The sequence below is a fragment of the Capra hircus genome, chromosome 5 (assembly GCF_001704415.2).
Source record: "Capra hircus breed San Clemente chromosome 5, ASM170441v1, whole genome shotgun sequence".
Lineage (NCBI taxonomy): Eukaryota > Metazoa > Chordata > Mammalia > Artiodactyla > Bovidae > Capra > Capra hircus.
Window position 1 is genome coordinate 22,481,590 of NC_030812.1, and position 24,883 is coordinate 22,506,472.

Below are 24,883 nucleotides of genomic sequence, written 5' to 3' on the forward strand. Positions count from 1 at the left end.
GGAAGATCCCCTGGAGAAGGGCATGGCAACCCACTCCAGTCTTCTTGCCTGGAGAATCCCCATGAGCAGAGGAGCCTGGCAGCCTCCAGGCCATGGGATTGCAAAGAGTCAGACATGACTGAGGAACTAAGCACAGCACAGCACTAGTAAGTAAAATGTAAAAACTTTTCCCAAGTTTTGGGAGCTACTCTAGCAAATTAACTGAACAGGAGGCTGAGAATTGGGAACCTTCCATTTACAGCCAGTTGGTTAGAAGTACAAGTAACAAGCTGGACCTCAATTGGTGTCTGAACTGGGATGTGTTGGGGAGGGAGGTTTGGGGTGCTCAAGCACAATTCTGCAGGACTTCTCCCTTACTTTATCCATAGAATGTGATGCTAGCTCCAGGTAAACAGTGTAAGAATTGAGTTAAATGGTAGGACACACAGCTGGTGTTACAGAACTGTTGAAATACGGAACATCTAAACATCTGATGTCAGAAGTGAAGCTGTATGTAGTACCGTACTGAGAGTAGAGGAGACAAACAGGAGCGTTTTTTTGTAAAAAAACACAATCAACAGAGTGAAAAGGCAACGTAAAGAATGAGAAAATATTTGCAAATCATGTATCTGATTAAAGTGAGTGAAGTCGCTCAGTCGCGTCTGACTCTTTGCGACTCCATAGACTGTAGCCTACCAGGCTCCTCTGTCCATGGGATTTTCCAGGCAAGAGTACTGGAGTGGGTTGCCATTTCCTTCTCCAGAATCTGATTAAAGGGTTAATATCAAAAACATAAAAAAAAAACTCTTACAACTCAACATCAAGAACATGAACAACTCAATTAAAATCATATGAAAAGATGCTCAAGCATCCTAATCATTAGGGAAATGCAAATCAATCATGAAGAATATCACCTTAACACTCTGTCGATGGCTACTATTTAAAAAAAAAAAAGATAATAACAAATGTTGGCAAGGATGTGAAGAAACTGTTTAATTCTTGTGCACTGTTGATGGGAATTTAAAAGGATACAGCCACTATGGCAAACAGTATGATGATTTCTTCAAAAAATTGAAAACAGAATTACTAGTATGATCCAGCAATTCCACTTCTGGGTATCTACCCAAAAGAACTGAAAGCAGGATCTCAAATAGATATTTGTATACCCATGTTCAAAACAGCACTATCCACAAAAGAAAGAGCACAAAGAAGGAAGCAACAGATGGACAATATGATATATACATACAATGTAAGATAACCTTAAGAAGGTAGGAAATTCTGACACATGTTGTAACATGAATGAACCTTGAGAACAATATCCTACATGAAACAAGCCAAGCACAAAAAGACAAACACTGTATGATTTCACTCATATGAGTTATTCAGTATAGTAAATTCATATAGAAAGCAGAAGGGGTTTGGGGCAGAAGATTCAGTAAGTGGGGAGTTGTTCAATAATAACTGAGTTTAGTTTCAGAAGATGGAAAAAGTTGGTTGCATAACAATGTGAATGTAAATAATACAAAAAAATGAACAACACAAAATAAGCCATACTGTACTGTGCCAATATATAAATAACATACACAACATTAGAACTTAAAATTTATAAAATCAATTCACCATTATGTGTAGTTTTTAAATTCTCACCTGATTTTTTTGTGTTAATTCATTAACTGAACTTTTAAGTTTTTGTAGTTCCTGCACATACACAGCAACTTCCTGGGGGCCTTTGGCAAGTTCACTCCTCAGCTGGCTTATTATGGCCTAGAAAGGAAAAAAAAATTGAGAAAACTAAAATAAAAAAGGAAACAGAAGTATTCAAAGGTTTTAAGATTACATAGATTTTTGTCACTGTTGTCATTAAACTTTAATAGTTCTTAGAAATTTCAACTTGATTCTTTTTTTATTTTACTACCCCTACTGCTTCCCCACGTCTTTTTTGGGCTGAAAATTAGTTTTCAAAATGTATCCAAAACTTTACAACTTCATTATTTAATAATACATGAAATGAAAAGTTGGCATCCTATTTTATGCATCTGAAACAGCAAACTGCAAACTTGAACTTACTGGCTTTAAATTCTATAATTTAATCCTTCTGAATTTAAAAAGGATATGCAAGATACACCTACATTTTCTCTCAACTTCTATAGGACATTTCAAAATCATGTTAAATGCAAACAACCAACACAGACTTACCTTTAAAGATGACTGATCATTTTTTTACTTTTACTGTAATAGAAAGTATTTGGCCAAAAGGCTATCAAACAGAAGTTATATATAGTTTCATTAACCTAGATCTCTCTACAATCATGGATAATAGCTGGGCAATTTGCTTTAATGTGTTTAACATTTTTTAAATGAAAATTAATGTCTATTATTAAAACAATGGGTTAATCATCTAATAAGTAAGGTAAGAGAAAGATAACCTAAGAACCTGGAAATACAAACTTATTATATATGAAAGCTTCAACCACTAGAGAGCACACGACTTGGTTTCCTGAAAGAGATGTTAATAAGAGACCTCTGTATTTCTAATATAGCTTATCAGGTTTGCTTTTTACATTCCTAATGTTACAATGATCTTGTCTATATTCTTCATTAGTAAATACATTTTCTAATATGAATACAATAAATTTCATTTTTTTTAATAAACACATCAGCATTACCTATATTGTATATTACAAACGAGTACTTCTCAAGGAAAAAAATCTAAGAAAGCCACTAACTAATGTCAGGTGATCTTTTGCTCTAGAATTTGAGGCATATTTTTGTTGTTGTTTCAAGGATTCTCACTGTAATAAGATCAAATCCACTGTAAATGGGTGAAGGTATAAAGTTTTAGAAACAAAATTAGTAGACAAGGTAACCTAACTGAACAATCAAACATTTGGGCTTATTTTAATAACCATAAACAACTGAAATCAGTGTTTTGAGTGTTTTCCAAACTGGTTTGAGGTCAACAAAAAGATTTCAAAAATATTTTTGGTAATGGCAACACGTCTGAGATAAGTTCATGGACTGACCTTTTAAGGAAAACATGTATATAAAACATATTTCAAAGAAGGAAATGTTTAAATATTCATGTATTTTCAACTGTGTTCAACTTGAAGTGTATCTTAATGCTCTATCTTAAACTGGTTGTGTAACCCTGAAATGTATTAGCAGTTTACTTCAAATTGCTATGACTAACAACTTTGAATCTTATTCTCTATTAACTTCTTGGAAGGAAAGTTATGACCAACCTAGACAGAATATTAAAAAGCAGAGACATTACTTTGTCAACAAAGGTCCGTCTAGTCTATAGTTTTTCCAGTGGTCATGTATGGATGTGAGCTGGACTGTGAAGAAAGCTGAGCGCCAAAGAATTGATGCTTTTGAACTGTGGTGTTGGAGAAGACTCTTGAGAGTCCCTTGGACTGCAAGGAGATGCAACCAGTCCATCCTAAAGGAGATCAGTCCTGGGTGTTCATTGGAAGGACTGATGCTAAAGCTGAAATGCCAATACTTTGGCCACCTGATGCAAAGAGCTGACTCATTTGAAAAGACCCTGATGCTGGGAAAGATTGAGGGCAGGAGGAGAAGGGGACGACAGAGGATGAGATGGTTGAATGGCATCACCGACTCAACGGACATGGGTTTGGGTGAACCCCAGGAGTTGGTGATGGACAGGGAGGCCTGGCATGCTGCGGTTCATGGGGTCACGAACAGTTGGACACAACTGAGCAGCTGAACTGAACAACATTATGGATGTTAATTAAAATAACACGAACAATCCAGCTACTTTAAATTACTATGCTTTAATCATTTATCACAAGAAAAATTATATTTAAATCTCTCTTATCAAAGGAATTACTAGAGTTTTTTATACATAAGTATGCACTAAAATGCAAATTTTGAGTATATTTCATTAAAATACCATGAATCCACATTAAAGATTATAAGATTAACCATGTATAACATGTATCCAGTATCTATTCTGCTGATGAAGTCCAACATGCAAAAGAAACAAAGCAAATGTATCCACAATTATTTGTTATATCTTATAATGTATCTGTTGTACGCTAAATACGTATTTTTTTACTTGAATTTTTAAAAACATAAAAGCAAGCACTTAAAACTTTTTAGTTTACTCAAGGGAATAAAGATGTAGGAAGAGTATACACCTAAAGATAAATTTTAGTTACGGGGAAGAGGAGAAAGAGGAATGAATTACGGGAAGCTTTCCCTCTCTACTGTACATTGAGTCACTTTAACTTTTTGCAATGGTCATGTATTATAGCTCTATTTTTAAAAAATTAAGATTGAAGAAAGACAAAATTTCTAAGGAAATACACTCACTATCGAGATACCACTTTAGGTGAAATTCAAAAGGAAGGTTCTGCAAGCCACAGACAATCCTCACTAGCTAAAAGGACAAGCTCATCTGAGCCCAGAGGGCTTCTGCACTTGCCCTCCTCCCTGCTGGGAATGCTGCTCCCAGGTCTTTGCTCTTCTTGCTTACTTCATTCTCCCCTGTGTCCTCTTTGAGGATACCCTTCCATGATCATCCTATCTAAAATTGATCCACATTACTGCCAGCCCCACTACTGCCCACATCCTGCTTTGTTTCTCCTCACAGCACTTAGGATTAGCTGACGTCCTATTGTGAGTTGGTTTATTTCACATTGTTTGGCTTCCAAAAGGAATATAAGCTTTATGACAGCATGCACTGTATCTTATTCACTGTTCTATTCCCCACATATAAACTAGGTGCTTTCACTCAGGCATTCGAAAAATACTCACTTTAGAGAGGAATGATTCTCCTATTCTGCACATGGAAACAGATATATAAGCCCCTATAAAATAATGTGCATTTCAGAATTTCAAATTATAAAATAATTAAGGAAAGATATTTCAAACTTCCTGCTAGTGCTTTAGGATTATAATTATTGTCCTAATGGCCAAATACTTTTAGTAAATAATCATGTTAAAGATGGTTAAAATTTGGCTTGATTAATAAAACAAAAAGGAGCACATATTTGAAGTTTGAGATTGTCTTAAAACACAAAATTGCCATATGTTGCTAGAAGGTACTCTATTAAAAACAGTACTAATATTAAAAGCCTTCCAAAAAGACATTACCTCAAATTTAAGCATCTCCATTAGAAAGCAGAAAAAATAAAATAAAATGATGGATGAAACATGGAAAACAAAACTGACAAAAGTACACACTGAACATATAATAAAAAGTACAGACACACCTCTGAATCTAACCTCTTACACTAGCAAATCTTTAAAAGATATGTAAATGCTCTCCTTAAAAATTAGGATTCAAATGAAGATATTTGGAATATATATAAAATTCATCAAAAATCACTTCCATTAAAGACAACACCAAATATAAGTTAGTTACAGCTCTGACATTTCTCAATAATGCAGATTTATAGGAATAATACTTTTATTAACCTTAATTTCTGATCTAAAGAAAATTATTTAAAAATACTTTTAAATGTTTTAGAATGAGTTATTTTTCCATATGCTTTTAAAAACAGATTTTTTAAATGACAAGTTCATAGGTTATATTTTTAATGAAAGGAATGGAACATACTTAACAATGTATATCAGATTATGTATCTTGAACCTTGACTAGAAATACAAAACAAATCACTGCATTTTTAGCTTAATTCCTTTTACTGTCTTATTTCTGATGTCAATGTTTAGGTTCAGAAAAGCAGTAATGCATAAAATATTTTTTTATTATAGTTCTTTAGGTTATATAATTCACTAACACACATAACTGAGAATAAATAAAACTGAATTTCAATAAAATACACACCATATACTAAGGAGTAAGTAGAAGCTAAAAATACAGTAAAAAACAAATGAGATGGAATATTTAGACAGTCATTTTTTCATATGGAAATGGTATGGGACACCACTCAAAAGTATTTTAAGTTATACTCAACACAAATATACAATATGTCAAAATGCAAAAAGTAATAACAGTATTAGGTTATGATTAATAACACAAATTTACTTCTAACACAATCATCAGACCACCAAAAATGGGAAATGACATGATACAGAAAGACCTGAGCTTCAAGACAGATTTGAGTTCTAATCCTAACTTCTTTACATTAGGTGCATGAACTTGAACAAGTTATTTAATCTCACTGAAGCCCAGATTCCTTAAATATAAAACCACCTTAATGCTTAACTTACAGGGTTAAAAGAAATTTCTAACCTAGCATTTGAATGGGATTTTTTCCCATGAAACTTCTTTGATTCAGCCTCTCCTAGATTACACATTAGCAGATTTTTATTGGCTTTGATAATTTCATGAACTCCCTAAAATTACTTGAAAATCTATGGGACTTTTATTACTGGGCTACAAAGATCATGTCTGGGAAATCTGCCCCTGAAGTTCATCAACTTAAAAGTCTGAAATATTAACCATTACAAAGACTCACATGCCTATGTGTGTTATAACAAACTTTCACCAATCCTCCACTGATAAGACACAGGAGAAAGTAATAAAAGGAAGATATGGGTTATCTATAATATTTGTACTCCATAGTTCATTAATAATTAGGAATAGTGGCTTTTAGATAATCAGCTGAAAAAATCTGAGATGCAAGTTGAAATGTCACTATAACTTAGCTTTTTAAACCGGTAACATGAAAAACTCAGGTCTATATCATAAGGGAGCTTAAGAACTACACACAGTAGTAGTTATAATAAAAATACCTATGATACAGTAAGAAAGACAAATGCTAGCATTTTTAAGCAAATAGATTTACTACATATCCTAGAACTTGTCATATGCTGACCATTATATAAGGGATTGACAGACAAAAGTCTTGTAATAAACAGAAGAACTGAGAATGTTTATCCAAGAAGAAAATTCAGAGTAAATATGAATAGTCATCAAATATTTCATGTGGAAAAGAACAATTTATTCTGTGTCTGGAACCAGTACATGTAAATTATAGGGAAACAAATGCCAACTCAATGGAATGGCTGACTTAGGAAGAAATATACAACCCCTGCAGCACATAGCAAGAGTTACAGATCACTTATAAAGGGATTCCTGGATGGAGGGTTAGACTAGAAGATTTTTAAGACTTCCTTCAACCACATAACTTAATAATTGATAAGTGAAAACCAAGTCTAATAGATAATAAGTCTTAAATATTTTTTCTAAGCAACATAAGTAATCCAAATGAACAAAACGAAATCATACTTCCTTTACCCCTACCAAATTGAAATAAATTACTACTTATTAATCTGGAGCAAATTTAAATATAATTTTTCTACAGTATACATTATTTATTAACAGAGGAATACTCCTCTATGCAAACATTCTTCTCTAAGTGTCCAACTTCATTAAGCAAAGATAAAATACTATCAGCCCATATTGACAATATATAGATATTATTGAGACCAGATGAAAGAAAGGCAAGTAGTGTTTGAGTCACTCAGAAAAATGCTGGCTTCACTCAACAATGCACATTAAACAAGTTAACATCAGTCTTATTTAAGTACACTAAACTTCATTACCTCTGAGTTAGTATATTCTGTTTGTAACTTTTTGCACTCATCTTTGAGTTTTTCAGATTCTCTCTCACGTTCCAAGGTCATGTTATCCATTAGTGTTTGAACTTGGACCAGTTCTTTCTTTAACACAGCAACATCTTCTATTCCAGGTCTCTGAAGCTGTGAAGCAACATATTTTAATTTAAAAAAAAAACAAAAAACAAAAACAGTGAAACTATTTAGTGAACACACATTTTAAAATAACACATATTTTTAAAACAGTTTAACTACTAAGAAATAAAAACAATCTTTTAACATCAATTACTAGATTCCAAACATTGAACACAGAAGTTTTCCCCCAACAATCTTTATCCTTTTTTCATAGAGCTAAATGAGAGCTTTCTCTCATATTTAACAGTGTTACCACTCAAGGTACAAAATAGCAAATACACAATTATTCTTAGTGCTTTAATTACTTTCCTTTCCTTCACAAACTACACCCACTTATAATAACAATCTCTTGTTAATGCTAAATCCCTTCATTTTTTTATCCTATGAAACTGGTAATAAAATGAAGGAGCAGATATAAGCATAATTAGGGTTTGTTGCAGATTGAATCTAATTGATTCACATATTCATATGTTTACTGAGTGGTAAATAAAGGACAGAAAGTAAGCAAGGAGAGATCCAAGATTGTTAAGCCTGGGGAGAGGGTTAAAAACATATGGTATCAAAGACAGAAATATGACGACTTGATGCTATACTTGTTGAATTTGAAATGAAAGCTGGAAATGCAATTAGGAGTGTCCTTCTTGCTGTTGTTCAGTCAGTAAGTTGTGTTCAATTCTTTATGACCCCATGGGCAGCAGCCCGCCAGGTTTCCCTGTCCTTCACTATTTCCCAGAGTTTGCTCAGATTCATATCCAGTGAGTCGGTAATGCTACCTAACCATCTCACCCTCTGCTGCCCTCTTCTCCTTTTAAAAGTGTCCTAGATAGATTTACCGCAGAAGGCAATGGCACCCCACTCCAGTACTCTTGCCTAGAAAATCCCATGGATGGAGGAGCCTGGTGGGCTGCAGTCCACGGGGTCACGACTGAGTGACTTTACTTTCACTTTTCATTTTCATGCATTGGAGAAGGAAATGGCAACCCACTCCAGTGTTTTTGCCTGGAGAATCCCAGGGACGGGGGAGCCTGGTGGGCTGCCGTCTGTGGGGGTCGCACAGAGTCGGACACAACTGAAGCGACTTAGCACCAGCTGGATTTACAAAACTAAAGTTCAAGGAATGGTAAGATCAGAGATGCAGACATGGAAACTACCAAAAATGACAGGTGATACTAAAACAAAAACAATAAAAATGTTCATGCCATAAATAATGTATCACAAAATTCCATTCTTATTTTAAAAATCATAGTGTACACACACACATACATATATGTATGTAGGTGGTAAAACTACAGGGAATTTTTATTTCCTCCACTGTATTCAAAGTCTACTTTTAAAAATTTCATCAGCATATGTATTTCATTTATCAATTTCAACTAAGGTACACTCTAATAAATGGCTTCTACTTTACCAGTTCAGTCTTTAGATCTTGAATCACACCTGCTTCTTTGTTTAATTCTTCTGTTAGATGTGTCACTTGCTGTTCAGCAGCTGCTCTAAGACTCCTTTCTTCATCATATTTTGCCTTTATATCTAATTAAGAACAGTTACATAGATGACATGACATTAACTCAAGAGAAGATAAGTTATACATTCTTATATATCCAGTGCCTAATTAAATACCACTCTAATTCAAATTCACATTCCTTTGATAAGCATAAATGTACACAATAAAATTATACTTCTGATGATATTCAATGATAAACTTAAATGATCAAATATCTACATAAAATCCACTCGATTACTAAATTAGCATTTTAATGTATACTCAATCACATATGTTTACCTAAATTTTACCTAAAAGCATGTATGTAGTTGAAAAAAATTACATGCAATTGCTAGCATAACCAAATGTTAAATCTATACCACATTATTTAACTTCTTCAAAATGTTACTTGTCAATCATTAACCATACCTCAAAAGAAAATTCAACTTCTCTAAAATTCAAGAAGAATTTTACAGTGAAAATCAGTTCTTCAAAGGGAGGAGGTGGGAGAACAAATAAAATAACTTACACAGCAACTCTGTTATCATTAAATGTCAGCAATCACCACAACAGTCTGCAACAAATGCTTTATCACACTAAAATACACTGTTTCTCTATAGAATATACAATGGCAAAAAGGTAAAGAGACTGACTTATTGGATAAGAATAATCCTGATTTAATTTACCTGCAATTTCAGTGGCAAGTTGGGCTGCTTTCTGTTCAAACAAATCTTTCATTTGCTTAATATTAAAATTTTCTGTATGGGCTTCTTCTAATTGTTGTTCCAAAGACTGTAGTTCTACAGAAAAGTAGTTATTCAAATACAATGTGAATTACATTTCCTAAACTGTTATTACTTATAATCACTGTAGTAGTTAAAAACAATCAACATGATCTACTAGCCAATTACAAGCAGAGTATCTTCACATTTTAAGAATTAATCATATCTCAAAAAAAAAAAATTAATCACAGCCAACACATTTAAGGCCCAAATCAAAGTTAACGTACATGTAAAACAAATGAATATTTTGCAGTCATAGCTAAAATATTTATAAATATTTGTTTAAAGATTATTCTAATTTCACATTTCACAGTTATTTTTCTGTATCTGTCAACTGACCAAAAAAACAATATATTTTGTGCCTCTGATGAAATGTTTTGAAATTAGAAATGTTTTAAGAATAATCAAGGTCTTAAATAAAATAATCAATTAAAATATGCAGTCAATTCTTACTACTTCATTCTCATAAAGAAACTTCAAAGAGACATTAAATATAACAGCTAATCTCAAAATATAATTTTTATTATTCATTGAGCATTCCTCCAGTTAAAGTCCATTCAGTTCAGTTCACTTCAGTCGCTCAGTCGTGTCTGACTCTTTGCGACCCCATGAATTGCAGCACTCCAGGCCTCCCTGTCCATGACCAACTGCCGGAGTTCACTCAAACTCACATCCATCGAGTCGGTGATGCCATCCAGCCATCTCATCCTCTGTCGTCCCCTTTTCCTCCTGCCTCCAGTTCCTCCCAGCATCAGAGTCTTTTCCAATGAGTCAACTCTTTGCATGAGGTGGCCAAAGTACTGGAGTTTCAGCTTTAGCATCATTCCTTCCAAAGAAATCCCAGGGCTGATCTCCTTCAGAATGGACTGGTTGGATCTCCTTGCAGTCCAAGGGACTCTCAAGAGTCTTCTCCAACACCACAGTTCAAAAGCATCAATTCTTCGGCGCTCAGCTTTCTTCACAGTCCAACTCTCACATCCATACATGACCACTGGAAAAACCATAGCCTTGACTAGATGGACCTTTGTTGGCAAAGGAATGTCTCTGCTTTTGAATATGCTGTCTAGGTTGGTCATAACTTTCCTTCCAAGGAGTAAGCGTCTTTTAATTTCATGGCTGCAGTCACCATCTGCAGTGATTTTGGAGCCCCCCAAAATAAAGTCTGACACTGTTTCCACTGTTTCCCCATGTATTTCCCACGAAGTGATGGGACCAGATTACAAAGATGCTAATCTCATTTTTTAATTTCAAGAGGAAACAAAGTACATCACTATATTAATATAGATCTAAACTTTCATTAACCACCATATTAATGTATTATTTCAAAAGTGTGTAACTTCAGAATATAATGAACTATAATAAGATTAAGATTTCAATAACTGATTAAATTATAAAGTTCACAGGTAATAAACACTCTCAACCTAGAATATGACTGTTAACTTCACTGTTTCAGTGCCACGAAGTAAAACCATAAAACAAAATCCATGTAGCAGGCATCAGAGGAAAAGAAAAAAGAAAAAAAAAAGGGATAAGAAAGAAGGAAAATGAAAAAATAAAAGCTTTAAGTTACCTGCTGATGAATCAGCCACTAATCCATCAGGTTTGGACTCCTCAATGAAAACAAAAAACATAAACAAATGTATTAAAAGGAAAAGACTATATTATTACAATTGTCAACATGAAAAACAATCTCTGAAATAGATTCTGTCAGGTAAGTGGCAAGATTTCTATGAAAATCAAATCTTGGCCTGCTCACATCCTTCTAGATCTCTAAGATACCACTAGGCTGTCTGGCATAATGATTTAACTGTAGCTCACTGCCTCTAAGAATTTGTTCACATATTAAATTTTCATGAACTCTGCCAAAATGGCATCTTAAATTCCATAAATTCAGTAATAACATAAGTTAATATAATGCAATGGGTTGCCATGCCCTCTTACTGGGATCTTACCAACCCACATCTCTTATGTATCCTGCATATCCTCTACCACTGGTGCCATCTGGGAAGTCCCTATTATAAAGTTCAAATAGTCATCTCAAATGTAGTAAACAACTTCCTGTGTTTTCAAGTACAGAAAATAATATTAATAGAGCACATGTTTGACTGTTAATGGCATCTACCTAAAACATGAGTAAGTGAACTCTAAGTATTTTAGATTACTAAAACCCTCTTTAATGCATCCTCAATTATAGAAGCTGAGTAGTAATAAGACTGATATCTTGTTATCCATTTATTTTTCTTTTCTAGTCCAAGTGACAACTTTTGGGAAAAAGACAAAAAGGCGAAAACAACTGGGAGTCATGTGCTAAGATGTCACGTGCTATCTTAATGTGCTGAGATAATGTGCAGAGGGATCACTAATTATTTTATTAAAGTATTAAAGCTATTGCTAAAGGATGTCATTTTTATTCACAGAAATGAAAACCATATATATATTTGGTAAAATCATCATTCTATGATTTTTTATGTATATTCATATAAAAGTCAAAATAACTTTAGTATAAAAATCATAATTTGTTAAAATTTTTTTTAGAAAATACATTAAAGAACATTATATATAATGAATCTGAGATATCAAATGAAATCACTCAAAATAACCACTTTGGATACTACAGTGATTTTCTTGTTCTTTTCTGTATAATTTTTATGAAGTTAAAGTTGTATGGTAGGTATGCATCTGTGTACAAAGACACAATATTTGTTTTTTAAAATCTAACATGAATACAACAGTTTTTCCATGCTTTCAAACAATCACCACTAATATAAACTATAAGCAGTTAATAATAGTTCTTTCCCTACTAATAGACATTTTAGTGATTTCCAATTTGTCACAAACACAAGTGCTTTGAAGTGCTTCAGGATTGTTTGAACCTATATTTTTTAACCACTTACATATATTGTCAGAAAATAAGAATAATGTGGCCTGGTGTTGGAAAAAAAAAAAAATCCATAGGTAAATGACCCTTTTGGCCGCACTGGAGCAAGTGGGATCTTAGTTCCCTGACCACAAATCTAACCTGCGCCCTCTGCAGTGGAACCACAGAGTTTTTAATCACCGCAGAGTTTTTAATCACTTCGGGGAAGTCCCATAGGTAAATGATTCTTAATGGAGCACTTTTAAGGAGTTATATCTGAGCTTTCCATATACTGGTTATATTGGTTTGTATTCATTAGAATTTCAAAGGATACATATGTAGGCTAACAAGCACAGAGAAACAATTAGGAAGCTATTCATATCATGCCACTTGTTTACAAAAAAGTATTATACTTAATTTAAAACAATGAAAATGAACATCTATTAACACATTTTAAGTATTTAAAAGCAATTACTTGTTGCTGCAGCCCTTGAAATTTTTCTAATTCTTTCTTTAATTCTTCTGAGTACCATTTTTCTTCCTAAGGAAAGAAAAGGTTTTAATCAGAAAATTTTAAAAGGTTTTATTTATCGGATACACTGAAAATAAACAAGTAAAATCATTTTTATTTTACCTTAAGTGAAGCCTGTAGGTCTTGGACCTCTTGTCTGAGTAGTGTTATATCATCTCTAAACATAAATTGGAAAAAAGGAATTAATGGTTAATTGCTTTAACAAATCATGGCTAGTGAATATATATTAATATTCTAGTTTTCCCAATTCTTAAAAAAATTCTATAGATTTTATATATAGTGGCATATATACAGTCCTTGGGGAAATAATTTTATCCCTAAGAATACTGTCTGTCAATGGAAGAACACTTTTATCATGGAAAGAGTAAAACTGACTGTCAAGTACTGAGACAAAAGCAAAAGGTCTCTCATTAAGTTAACCAGCAATAAGCATCAACAGCTTCCTACTGCAGTTAGCATAAAATCTAAACTCATTAACAAGGACTACAAAAATCTGCACAATCTAGTTCCTACCTTACCACTCTCACCCTCATTCACTTGGCTGTAGCAATGCTGGCTCCTTGCTGTTTCCTGAGTCTGAAATGCTCTTTCCTGTCAAAACCTCACCTCTGTTCCCCTCATCTAATAGTCTGACAAACAATGGTTGAGCAGACAACTCGAAGCCCTTATGCAGAAGACATGCCATGAGAAAACACATTTGCAATTATTCTTCTAGATAGGAAGAACATATCTTATCCTCTTGGATTATAAACAGCAGGAAAAAGGACTCCCCTTGCTCCATGCCACTCCAATGACTGCCACGGTAGAAGACTGAAACGAGCTGACTGGGAATATTCATGCGCACTGATTCCAGTACAGAAGGAAAAGAACAGGATCAGCTCTACTGAAGCAGAAGACCAAGTCCACACCAGCACAAGCACATCAGAAAGTAAAACATAATGGGACATACTGGTAAGAAAATTATTCTCTAGGATGGGAGTGAAGATAGAGTCAAGGAACAAAGTCAGCTTCATCTGTGAAACATGGTTAACAGTAGAAAAGCCATTCATACATAAAGAATTCATTATTCAACAGAACTTGTCTATGCCAGACTCTCAAGTCATTCAGTTTAATGGGGGAAGAAAACACATAAAGAGTAACAGGCCATTGGTTCTATAGTAGAAACAAAAACAGAAGCATAAAGATAGTGATCACTTCTACCTAAAAGAAGCACTTCATGATGGAGATAAACTTAAAGGTGTCATCTTTAATCTCTGAATACAAAAGTAAAACTAGATAATATATTCCTGCTTATTTCTTGTCTCTTAAAATTTGCCTTTTTATGACACTTTCATTAGTTTTCATTTCTCTATTTTGTGTGTGTGTTCCCATCCTTACCTCTCCCCCCGCCATGTGGTCCTATGAACTTATCTGATTCGGAGAAACCACAGGCTAACTGGAGAAACCTTGGTCTTAATATGTGTATAAAAATGTGTGTATAGGTTTTAAGTTTTCCCTACTCTTTATTAATATTCCAACTCCATGCACAAAACAAAACAATGAAGAGATGAATTAATAACAATATATAGGAATGGCTCATATTAAATTGAATGAAACTGCAAGGAAGATAATTTTAATTCAACTTCTAATTGGGTGCACTCAGTTACTCCAATTAATCTTTCAAAAAGTGCCACTTAATAAATTTTTGAAAGTAACCTGTCTAGCAAAGAAAATCTTCTGAAACATTTAACTGATTGAACAGTCTAGGATATTGACAAAAGAAAATTAGGAAGCATCTATCAAAATTTTAAAGGGAAACTTTATCCAGAAATCCCATTTCTAGAAATATATCTTCCAGATATATTTCAACACATGCAAACAATATGTCCACAAAGACATATACCACCACAACATTTATATGTACAGAACACTGGAAATAGCCTGAATGCTTGTCAACAGGAGAATGGTAAAATTCCATGTGGTTATTAAAAAGAGTAAGATAACTATCTTCAATGATAAGAAACAATCCACAGATACAGACAGAAACAAAAGGTATAGGATAGTGTAGAACTCTTTTATGTAATTATATACATTTATACATTTCTCTATATGTACACAGATATAAGCATATTGTATATATGCAGAGACTATCTTTCTGCATAATTCTATACAAAATAGGTCTTAATGACCCAGATAACCATGATGGTGTGATCACTCACCTAGAGCCAGATACCCTGGAGTATGAAGTAAAGTGGGCCTTAGGAAGCATTACTATAAACAAAACTAGTGGAGGTGATGGAATTCCAGCTGAGCTATTTTAAATCCTAAAAGCTGATCATGTTAAAGCACTGTACTCAATATGCCAGCAAATTTGGAAAACTCAGCAGTGGCCACAGGACTGGAAAAGGTCAGTTATCACTCCAATCGAAAAGAAGGGCAATGCCAAAGATTGTTCAAACTATTGGTCAATTGCACTCATTTCACACGTCAGCAAAGAAATGCTCAAAATTCTCCAAGCTAGGCTTCAAAAGCATGTGAACCAAGAACTTCCAGATGTACAAGCTGGATTCAGATAAGGCAGAGGAATCAGAGTTCGTACTGCCAACATTCATTGGATCATGAGAAAGCAAGAGAATTTCAGAAAAACATCTGCCTCACTGACGATGCTAAAGCCTTTGTGCAAATCACAATAAACTGGCAAATTCTTAAGGAGATGGGAATACCAGACCACCTTACCCACCTGCTGAGAAACCTGTATGCAGGTCATGAAGCAACAGTTAGAACCAGACATGGGAAAAGGACTGGTTCAAAACTGAGAAAAGAGTATGTCAAGGTTGTACACTGTCACCCTGCTTACTTGACTTATATGCAGAGTACATCACGTATAATGCCAGGCAGGATCAACACAAGCTGGAATCAAGACTGCCAGGAGAAACATCAACAACCTCAGATATGCAGATGACACCACCCTAATGGCAGAAAGAGAAGAGAAACTAAACAGCCTCCTAATGAGGGCAAAAGAGGAGAGTGAAAAGGATGGCTTAAAACTGAACATTCAAAAAACAAAGATCACAGTATCTGGTCCCATCACTTTATGACAAATAGATGGGGAAAAAGTGGAAACACTGACACATTTTATTTTTGCGGGCTCCAAATCACTATGGACAGTAACTGCAGCCATGAAATTAAAAGACACTTGCTCCTTGGAAACAAAACCATGACAAACCTAGACAGCATATTTAAAAGCAGAGATATCACTTTGCTGACAAAGGTCCATGTAGACAAAGCTATGGTTTTTCCAGTAGTCATGTACAGATATGAGAGTTGGACCATAAAGAGGGCTGAGAGCTGAAGAATTGATGCTTTCTAATTGTAGTGCTGGAGATGACTCTTGAGAGTCCCTTGGACTGCAAGGAGATACAACCAGTCAATTCTAAAGTAATCAAACCTGAATATTCATTAGAAGGACTGATGCTAAAGCTCCAATACTTTGGCCACCTGATGCAACAAAGAGCCAACTCACTGGAAAAGACCCTGATACTAGGAAAGATGGGGCAGGAGGCTTGAAGGCAGAGGATGAGATGGTTAGACAGCATCACCAACTCAATAGACATGAGAATCTGGGAGATAGTGAGGTCCGTCTAGTCAAGGCGATGGTTTTTCCAGTAGTCATGTATGGATGTGAGAGGTGGACGGTGAAGAAGGCTGAGTGCCAAAGAAATGATGCTTTTGAACTGTGGTGTTGGAGAAGACTCTTGAGAGTCCCTTGGACTGCAAGGAGATCCAACCAGTCCTCTGAAGGAGATCAGCCCTGGGATTTCTTTGGAAGGAATGATGCTAAAGCTGAAACTCCAGTACTTTGGCCACCTCATGAGAAGAGTTGATTCATTGGAAAAGACTCTGATGCTGGGAGGGATTGGGAGCAGGAGGAGAAGGGGACAACCGAGGATGAGATGGCTGGATGGCATCACGGACTCGATGGACGTGAGTCTGAGTGAACTCCGGGAGTTGGTGATGGACAGGGGGACCTGGCGTGCTGTGATTCATGGGGTCGCGAAGAGTCGGACACGACTAAGCGACTGAACTGGACTGAACTGAAGGATAGGAAAGCCTAGAATGCTGCAGTCCACGCACTGGCAAAGTCAGGACACAACTCAGCGACAAATCAGCAACAGAACAGCAACAGAATAAAATCCAGCTTTCTTCCTTAGTGGGAATTTAAGACAAAAGCTCTCACCAACAGAAGAAAAGCAAAGTTAACTGTTGAATCCTATTCTAAGTAATTATATTTTAGTTTAATTGTTAAAATGGTTAGGTAAAATTGCTAAGAGGCAGAATATGTTTTGTTTGCTGTTGGTGAATACAAAAGACAAATTTTTAAAGAAAGCATATCATTCTTTAATAAGCAGAATATGCTAAATATACTCTAACCTTTTAAAAAAATCACAATCTTTATTAAAAATATAACCTCTGAAACATGCTATAGATGTTGGTATAGCTGGTTATTGATCAAGGATTGAATAAATTATAACAATAAAAGATCAAAACTATGCTAAATGAAGGTAGATTTAAATAAAAAAATATAAAAACAGTACTCTTCAAGAACTAAGTATTCATGATTAAAGAGTGATATCATACGCATTCATCTGTTACATTACATCTTAAAGCTATGATACTGTACCGCTTCAGAGCCAAAGCTTCTCCTCCGTGACTTGAGTCATTACCAGCATCATGGACTGCCTCATAGTGTTTGAAAAGTTCATCAGCAGATCCAAGAGATTTCATACACTGTGGACATATGAAACCCTACACAAAGAGGTAGAAAAAGGTTTCAAAATAGTATCTTGTATTGCAAAATAACCATTCCTATGTTATGAAAAATAGTCAAATGTAACATTCATACCAATAATGCCATTAAGTAAGTTGTAATTTATAGTGCAAAGCCTAAATTCTGGTATTGTACAAGGACACATCACTGCCTATCCTAGTTGCAGCTTACAAAATATTTTTTTTAAGACCCTTATAACCATCTTTTTGGTTGAATAAATTAATGGCTACAGTACAGAATTCTAATCTGAGAAGTTAGTTCTAATCTAGAAGTCTAGCTGAGAAGACGGCATGCCATTAGATCCTCCATCTCTCTAAATATCCCCCAGAGTAAAACAATATCTGCTACAATCTACTGCACAGGAATGATAAGCAAAAAACTAAGAACACGAAGCATTCTGATCATTGAGGAAAAAAGATAATATAAATTACCTGTAATTACCACAGAGTATGTGCAACAGTTGAGAAGTATTCTAATCAGTAAATCCCTTACTAACCCTAATTAACACTAAAAAAGCTTCAAGTTAATAAACAGTCCTATAAAATCTTAAAAACTTATTATATGGTTATGGCATACAAGGTCCTGCATTTGTAGTCCCCAGTGACCCATCCAGTGTAATCTCAGGACACTTTTACTCTATACAACATGCTTCAGCTATACTAAAGTACCTATGTTTCCCTGCACACACCATGGTGTCTCACGCTTTCACACCTCTGCATATATTGCTTTTTTTCCTCCAGCATTACCATCAGGCCTCCCACGTGACTGGCTCAATGATAAAGAATCTGAATGCTAATGCAGGAGATGCGGCTTTGACCCCTGTGTCAGGAAGATCCCTCTGGAGAAGGAAATGGCAACTCACTCCAGAATTCTTGCCTAGGAAATCCTATGGACAAAGGAGCCCAGCAGGCTGCAAACCATGGAGTTGCAAAACAGTGGGACACGACTTAAGAGACTAAACAACAACAACAAATAATATAACACAACAAAGCTAATCTATGTTTTCCTAGTGACTAGTACAGTACTTTGAACATAACCATATACTTTCTACTCTGTGTATCTATTTAATGAAATACAAATGAACCTGGCAGGGCATAACTTAGCAGGAAAGAAAACAAACAGAAAAGCTTAACAGCTTGCAGATTATAAAACCTTCCAAGGGATAGACTGAGCTAAGTAATAAATATTCCGGACACACAGAAACTAAAAATAAACATATTACTTCTGCTCCTTTGTGGGTGCTGTACAAATAACATACCCTCACATCACTTACTCACATTATATGGCAGATTCAAGGCTCAGTAAGGATGACATTATCAGGCAATGGTATAACAGACGTATATATAAAGAACTATAGGAATACAAGGTAAGTATCCAAATCTGCCTATTAAGCAGTTAATACTGCCCCCAAAATCCACAGACACACATACATATGTGTGTATGTGTATATGTTGACATATGTCTATATGAGTCGCTAGAAATAGATCTAAACAGGAATTTACTTGTCAGAAAATAAAGGCAAATAGAGAAGCATGAACAAAGGTACAGAAGAGGTATAAAACAGCCATGCTGTATTTGGAAAACAAAGGTATGTTCTGCTCACAAAGCCAGACTAGTAATCCTAGCCTGACATGGATGGGAAGGCTAGATTAAGAGGGAAAAGTTTATTAAAACCACATCACTCACTTTAAAGTACATAAAATAAACTCAGAATGAGTATCTGAAAGATGTCCTGTGAATAAAGTACATGATCTTTAGTTCATGGACTTTGTGATACTAATTCTGGATATTAAGAAACTCCTCTATTTATTTTTCCTAAACTTCATGGGAATTGAGGTTGCTAGATAACTTACAAACACTAAAACAGCAACAATAAAAAACTGAAATAGCCAGCTATATTTATTTCCCTTAATCATTCCAAACATCTCGCCAACTCTCTCCCTGTCTCTCTCCCTCACACACACACACACACACACACACACACACACACACACACACACACAGCTGACTTAAGATTAAAAGCATTAAATTCCTTACTCTTAGTTTCAGTTATCTCTAAATCCTTTCTCAAATCTACTGTAGCAAAGAACTTAGCTTAACTTGACATTTATGATACCCTATTGAATTAAGTATTCTTTCAGTTAAAAGGAAAGTTCTTATTTAAGTGACACATAGGTAAACAGTCACTTCTGATTCTGGCTAACCCATGAAGAAAAATTAACCCGTATGCTCTGGAAGAAAGACAACTGGTAAAATACTAGGCAGAGTTCCAAGAATCCTCCATGCCTCTCTGGCCGCTTTGCTTCTGCAGTTTAGCTGGTGTCTGCCTACGTGTACTCATTTTCCTACCACACTAGAGAGCGTCTGGCTCAGCTGCTCCCCCCTCAAGTTTTCCTGCGGTTCCCCTCAAGCTGAATCATACATTACACTCTTTTTGCAAATATCTACAATAAAAACTCTCTGGCATAGAGATCATATCTTCTTTACCTTTTTATCTCCTTTATCTACCAAAATACCTGGCACATTAGAGGTACCCCATTAATATGTTAAGTGAAGGTTTGGTGAGATCATTTTCTTATACATCACTACTTCATAGCAAAAAATCTTGATTTTTTTATCTTTCATGATAAATAAAGATTCCTTCTAAGATTTGTAAAAGAAATTTTTTAAAAGCTATGTTTCTTTGTTTTTAGAATACTGTCATGCTTTTCAAAGGAAGTACATCAAGGTCATCTGAAAAACTTTTTCCAGCCTAAAAATGGGCAACACTTCCCATCACTGGCTCCCACTCCCAGCCTTCGATTCGCACCAGCCTCACGCACTACAGGGAAACATCTGAGTGAGCCACTATTGATGACAAGCGTATACCATTCTGTAACTTCCAACAGGTCTGGGGAAAAGACTGAAACAGAGGTAGACCCAGAGTCTGGATCTGCTGTATATAATGCTGTGTATTTTCCCAAGTAAAGACAGTAACAGTTCACATGCAAGGTCCTCTTTTTCTTTAAGAGTAAAGCATCTTAACTGAAAGCACTTTAATACATTCATTAAGAAAACATTAACTATACAATAAAGATATAACTTACAAAAGTTGAAATAAAAAACATTCACTTTATATTTCAAATTTCACGGCAAAATTTATGCAAAAATAAGCTTAAACTTTTATGTATTTTACGGATTCACAGAAAGACAGCTGCAAACAGTCAGAACAGCCAAGCCAACTCCCCAAGAGCATCTTTTCCTTATTGAACCTTCTCAGAGCATGCATAATGAAAGCAATCCATACTCCCATGTAGCACAAAAAGTTAAGCAACACCGAGGCAAGGAAAAACAAAGCTGTTTTGAGCAACCCATAACCAAGCTGCTAAAACAAAATATTCAGGACCCACAGTAACACTGGAGTCATTAAGAAGTTCCTGTCCTCTTGTCTCATTTTCAGCGTGCACTTTCTGGTAATGCTCCGACAAATCAATAGCAGTTATACATCTTTTCATACATAACGGACAGATGAAACCCTGTGAAATAACAACTTTTAGGACGATATACACAAAAAGTTATTTATGAAACAAAACAGAGACAATGAAAATAGACAACCAGGAAAATAATTAGTATATCTCTTTTTAGTATATGGAAGGGAAACCTTCAAGTAGTAACTGTACAAAGGGTGAAAGACTGCTATCCAAAGTAGGACTCTGAAATTAGTTTCCATCCTTAATGCTATAAATTCCCATTGGTCAACTTTATTGTAGTAAACAGTTGCTTTTGTTGGAATCTTATTATTCATTTTGTTTATGATACTTTGTCCTTATTTATGTGAGAGAGCTAGTATTGGCAAACTAGCTGTTATTTGGATCAAGAAATGATTGGCATTTTTAACAAATATTTTTATGTAAGATAATGTTCTCAACAAAAAGTTCTTATAATGAAAGCAATTTTCAGTCTTGACCATATTCTACAAGCTAAAGATCCCATTCTTGCCCACACCCACAATTCCTAGCAGGTGACCCCCTCTTCTAATTTTATGAGCTAAGTAAAATCGTTTTAAAACACTCTCCCAAACTCCCCATACCTAACAATATCTGTCTTTTAAAATATGGGCTGTTACACTGATCTATGGTTTGCAGTTTTGTCAGAGAGGAACAATAAAAGGATAAGAGAATAAAGAATTTGAGAGCGTCAGGGAGAAAGTAAATTAAATGAAGACAGTGGTGAAGGACAACAGGCTACAAAAGTTATGTCATGAATTTTGGTGTCAAAACCAGATATGGGTTTCAGTCTCAACCAATACTGACTATGTGACTTTTTAAAAATCACTTTACTTTGCTAAATGTCAGTTTCCTCACCTATAAAATGGAGCTAATATTAGCATCTATTCATCTAGAGTGTATTCTACAGTGTATTCCTTGCCTGAGAAATTATACTGCTGCTGCTGCTGCTGCTGCTAAGTCACTTCAGTCGTGTCCAACTCTGTGAGACCCCATAGACGGCAGCCCACCAGGCTCCGCCGTCCCTGGGATTCTCCAGGCAAGAACACTGGAGTGGGTTGCCATTTCCTTCTCCAATGCAGGAAAATGAAAAGTGAAAGCGAGGTCGCTCAGTCGTGTCCGACTCTTCGCGACCCCATGGACTGTAGCCTACCAGGCTTTTCCGTCCATGAGATTCTCCAGGCAAAAACACTGGAGTGGGTTGCCATTTCCTTCTCTAGTGCATGAAAGTGAAAAGTGAAAGTGAAGTCGCTCCATCGTCTCCAACCCTCAGCGACCCCATGGACTGCAGCCCACCAGGCTCCTCCGCCCACAGGATTTAGTGCTCAACAAATATTAACTGTCGTTAGATGTATGGTTAGAGAGTAAATGAAATGAAGACAAGAAAGGATAATAGACTATAAGAAAAAAATAGAAATTAAAAATCTAAAATAATCAACAAGACCAGAGAAGTTAAGAAGTATGACTATGAGAAAGTTTTTGATAGGACAGGCAGTTGATGTAAGGTATGCAGAGATAGGATTTCAACATGCCAGATAAAACTGTTCTGTCTGATAAGAAAATTGGAGTCACTGCCATGGCCTTGAGGAACCAGAAAAGTAATAAATATCACTGGCATTGATAACATTAAGAACTGAGAGGCTAAGGTGTTCCCTGAGTCCTTAATGTCACTTAGGATCACAGCAAGGAAGAAAGACTACAAACAAGATTCCAAAGTGAGACACAAGACAGGTTAGCAGTTAAGAGCTGGTTTTGGGCTTGAATCCTTGAATCCTAAGCTACTACTCATAGTAGTTTATATGACCTTCAATTTCCTCATCCATTAAATGAGATAAATATAACACCTACTTCATATGGGAAATGTCAGGAGAATTAATAAGGTAATATATGCTAAGTCCTTATCACAGCATCTGATACAAAGAAAACCTTCAATGAATGATAGCTATTATTTAATATCATTGTTCCTTTTGTTGACAACCCTTAAAGGAGATCAGCCAGCAGATGAAAATAAGTAACATGAATTCACTTTTTTTTCTTTTTACTGATGAAAGGGATGTCTTCCTGGAAATCACCGTCCCAGGTACTAAAACTACAGAACAATCCTTTTTTTTAAAGAACAATGCAATGTGGGGATTTTTTAACCATAGTATCTTTATGCTGCCTGCCACACTTTACTTATTTCTTCACTGTAAGTTTCCACATATTGTCATTCAATCATTCATTCAAAAAGTATTTACTGGATGTGGTTACTACATCATTATGCTATGGTAGTGAGAACACAATGGTAAAATAAAGCAAAGACCTCATCCTTAATAAGCTTATAGACTTCTTAAAAAAGTTGCAAAAGAAAATACACTTCATACCTCACTAATCAGAAAATCCTATTAGAACTATTGGATTGGCTAAAAAGCTCATTCAGTTCTTATGGAAAACCTGAATGAACTTTTTGGCCAACACAATTCCTTCAAAATATATTGAGAACCTGAGGATCTCTCTCCATCGTTACTGCCCTGATCCAAACCACCCTCAAAGTGTATATGGATCACTGCAGAAGCCTTCCAACAGTCTCTGCTTCTATCCTTACCCCTGTGAAAATGTAGGTAACTTTTGTCATTTCCCTGATCCAAACCTTCCAACGACTTCTATTTCAGCAAGAGTAAAACACTAAAGTCTGTACAAAAGCCTCTATGGCCTAACATCAAGTGGGCCTCATTAACTCGCTAACCCAACCTCCCTCCACTCACTGTGCTGGAGCCACTAGCCTCTCGGCTGTTTTTCAGCATGGCAGGCATGCCCTCACCTCAAAAACCTGTTCCACATGCCTGCAACATGCTTGCTCCAGAAAGCCACATGATTCATCTCCTCACTTCATCCAGTTCTTTCTGAGCTATCCCCTTCTCAGAGATGTCTTCCCTGACAATTCTATTTGAAATTGCATCCACCCAAAACACTTTCTATTCCCTTTTCCTTGCTTTATTTTTCTCAGTAACACCAACTGTCTCCCTCTGTATGTTTTAGGTTTTGCCTGTTTCCACCCAGTGGAATCTAAATTCCATCAGGATAAAGGTTTTTTCACTCACACCATACTCCAGCATCAAGAACAGTGTCTGGCTTCGATAAATATTCGACAAATGAATCTCACAATAATAGTCATTACCAAAAGGATGGGTAGAGGACTTCCCTGGTGGCTCAGATGGTAAAGTGTCTGTCTACAATGCAGGAGAACCCAGGTTCGAGCCCTGGGTTGGGAAGAGCCCCTGGAGAAGGAAAAG

At 35.5% G+C, this 24,883-nt stretch overlaps 1 protein-coding gene across 3 annotated transcripts in view; it reads right to left on the reverse strand.

Annotated features, from left to right (window-relative positions):
* EEA1 (early endosome antigen 1) overlaps positions 1-24,883 on the reverse strand; it is a 124,527-nt gene that overhangs the window by 59,926 nt on the left and 39,718 nt on the right. For 2 of the 3 annotated variants that reach the window (XM_018047620.1, XM_018047619.1), the window contains exons 3-11: positions 21,516-21,641; positions 17,980-18,104; positions 13,422-13,476; positions 13,263-13,328; positions 11,501-11,540; positions 9,835-9,948; positions 9,074-9,195; positions 7,519-7,674; positions 1,627-1,743 (exon numbers count right to left, since the gene is read on the reverse strand). In XM_018047620.1, the coding sequence (XP_017903109.1) occupies positions 1,627-1,743; positions 7,519-7,674; positions 9,074-9,195; positions 9,835-9,948; positions 11,501-11,540; positions 13,263-13,328; positions 13,422-13,476; positions 17,980-18,104; positions 21,516-21,641 (921 nt within the window). The remainder of the gene's footprint in view (positions 1-1,626; positions 1,744-7,518; positions 7,675-9,073; positions 9,196-9,834; positions 9,949-11,500; positions 11,541-13,262; positions 13,329-13,421; positions 13,477-17,979; positions 18,105-21,515; positions 21,642-24,883) is intronic. The other variant, XM_018047621.1, reaches the window with a different exon arrangement.